The sequence below is a fragment of the Etheostoma spectabile genome, chromosome 7 (assembly GCF_008692095.1).
Source record: "Etheostoma spectabile isolate EspeVRDwgs_2016 chromosome 7, UIUC_Espe_1.0, whole genome shotgun sequence".
Taxonomy (NCBI): Eukaryota; Metazoa; Chordata; class Actinopteri; order Perciformes; family Percidae; genus Etheostoma; species Etheostoma spectabile.
In genome coordinates, this window is record NC_045739.1 from 24444812 (window position 1) to 24445788 (window position 977).

The window sequence follows — 977 nt, forward strand, 5'->3', positions numbered from 1 at the left end:
TCGTCTCGATACTCGGGTCACGATATCATACTCGGGTCACGATATCGTCTCGATACTCAGGTCACGATATCGTCTCGATACTCGGGTCCCGGTAGCAGTTTGACTCGTGCGGCCTCCGACATTCGGAGAGCTAGGGCGTGAGCCTACCTGCAGCCTGCGTCTGGATCCCACCGATGGCCGCCGGGATCGGGGCCGGTAGCGGCGTCTGGAGCTGCGTCTGTGGTCGGGGTACGGCGCTTGTTGCCACGGTGACCTCCAGGGAGCCCAGCGGGGGGGACAGCACGTCTCCGTACATGTACGGGGGAGTCGGAGGGTTTTCACCTTTAACCGTGATCTGGTGGGGAGACGCAGTCAGAGAAGGATTTCTAGAGTAGGGCTGGGCAATATATCAACATTACATCAATATCTTGACATGAGAGTACATATCGTCTTAGATTTTGGATATTTTAATATCGTGATATGAATTAAGTGGTGTTTTTTTCCTGCTTTTAAAGGCTGCATTACAGTAAAGTGATGACATTTATGAACTTCCTAGACTGTTCTATAATAATGTATATTATTACTTTATTAATCCCACCAAAGGAAAAGCCTGAATTACACACACATGCTCAGCATGTGCACTAATGGAGAGATGTCAGAGTGTGGGGGGGGGGGGGGGGGGGAGGATTGGGTGTTTGGTGCTTTGCTCATGAGCACTGGTCAGAGGTCCATGAGGTTGAACTGCACTCTCCTGTTCAGCAAACCCCCTCCCTATTATGACTATTTGCCTTTTCCCCACATTACTGATGATTATTTATCTAAAATATGAAGATATTTTGTTAAAGCTCCATTTGCTTTTAATACTTTTGAGATTTTTTTTATCACTTGAAGACACATTTTTAATACTTTCAACGCTTTTTGACACGTTTGATAAATATTTGTATCACTTTTTGAAGCTTTTGACACTTTTTTTTTTTTTTTTTTTTACAGTTTTGAGA

The 977-nt window shown here is 45.0% G+C and overlaps 1 protein-coding gene across 1 annotated transcript in view; it reads right to left on the reverse strand.

Moving 5' to 3' along the window:
- Positions 1-977, reverse strand: part of atf6b (activating transcription factor 6 beta) — a 37919-nt gene that overhangs the window by 13120 nt on the left and 23822 nt on the right. Inside the window, exon 7 of the mRNA XM_032521704.1 lies at positions 148-334. Within this exon, the coding sequence (XP_032377595.1) occupies positions 148-334 (187 nt within the window). The remainder of the gene's footprint in view (positions 1-147; positions 335-977) is intronic.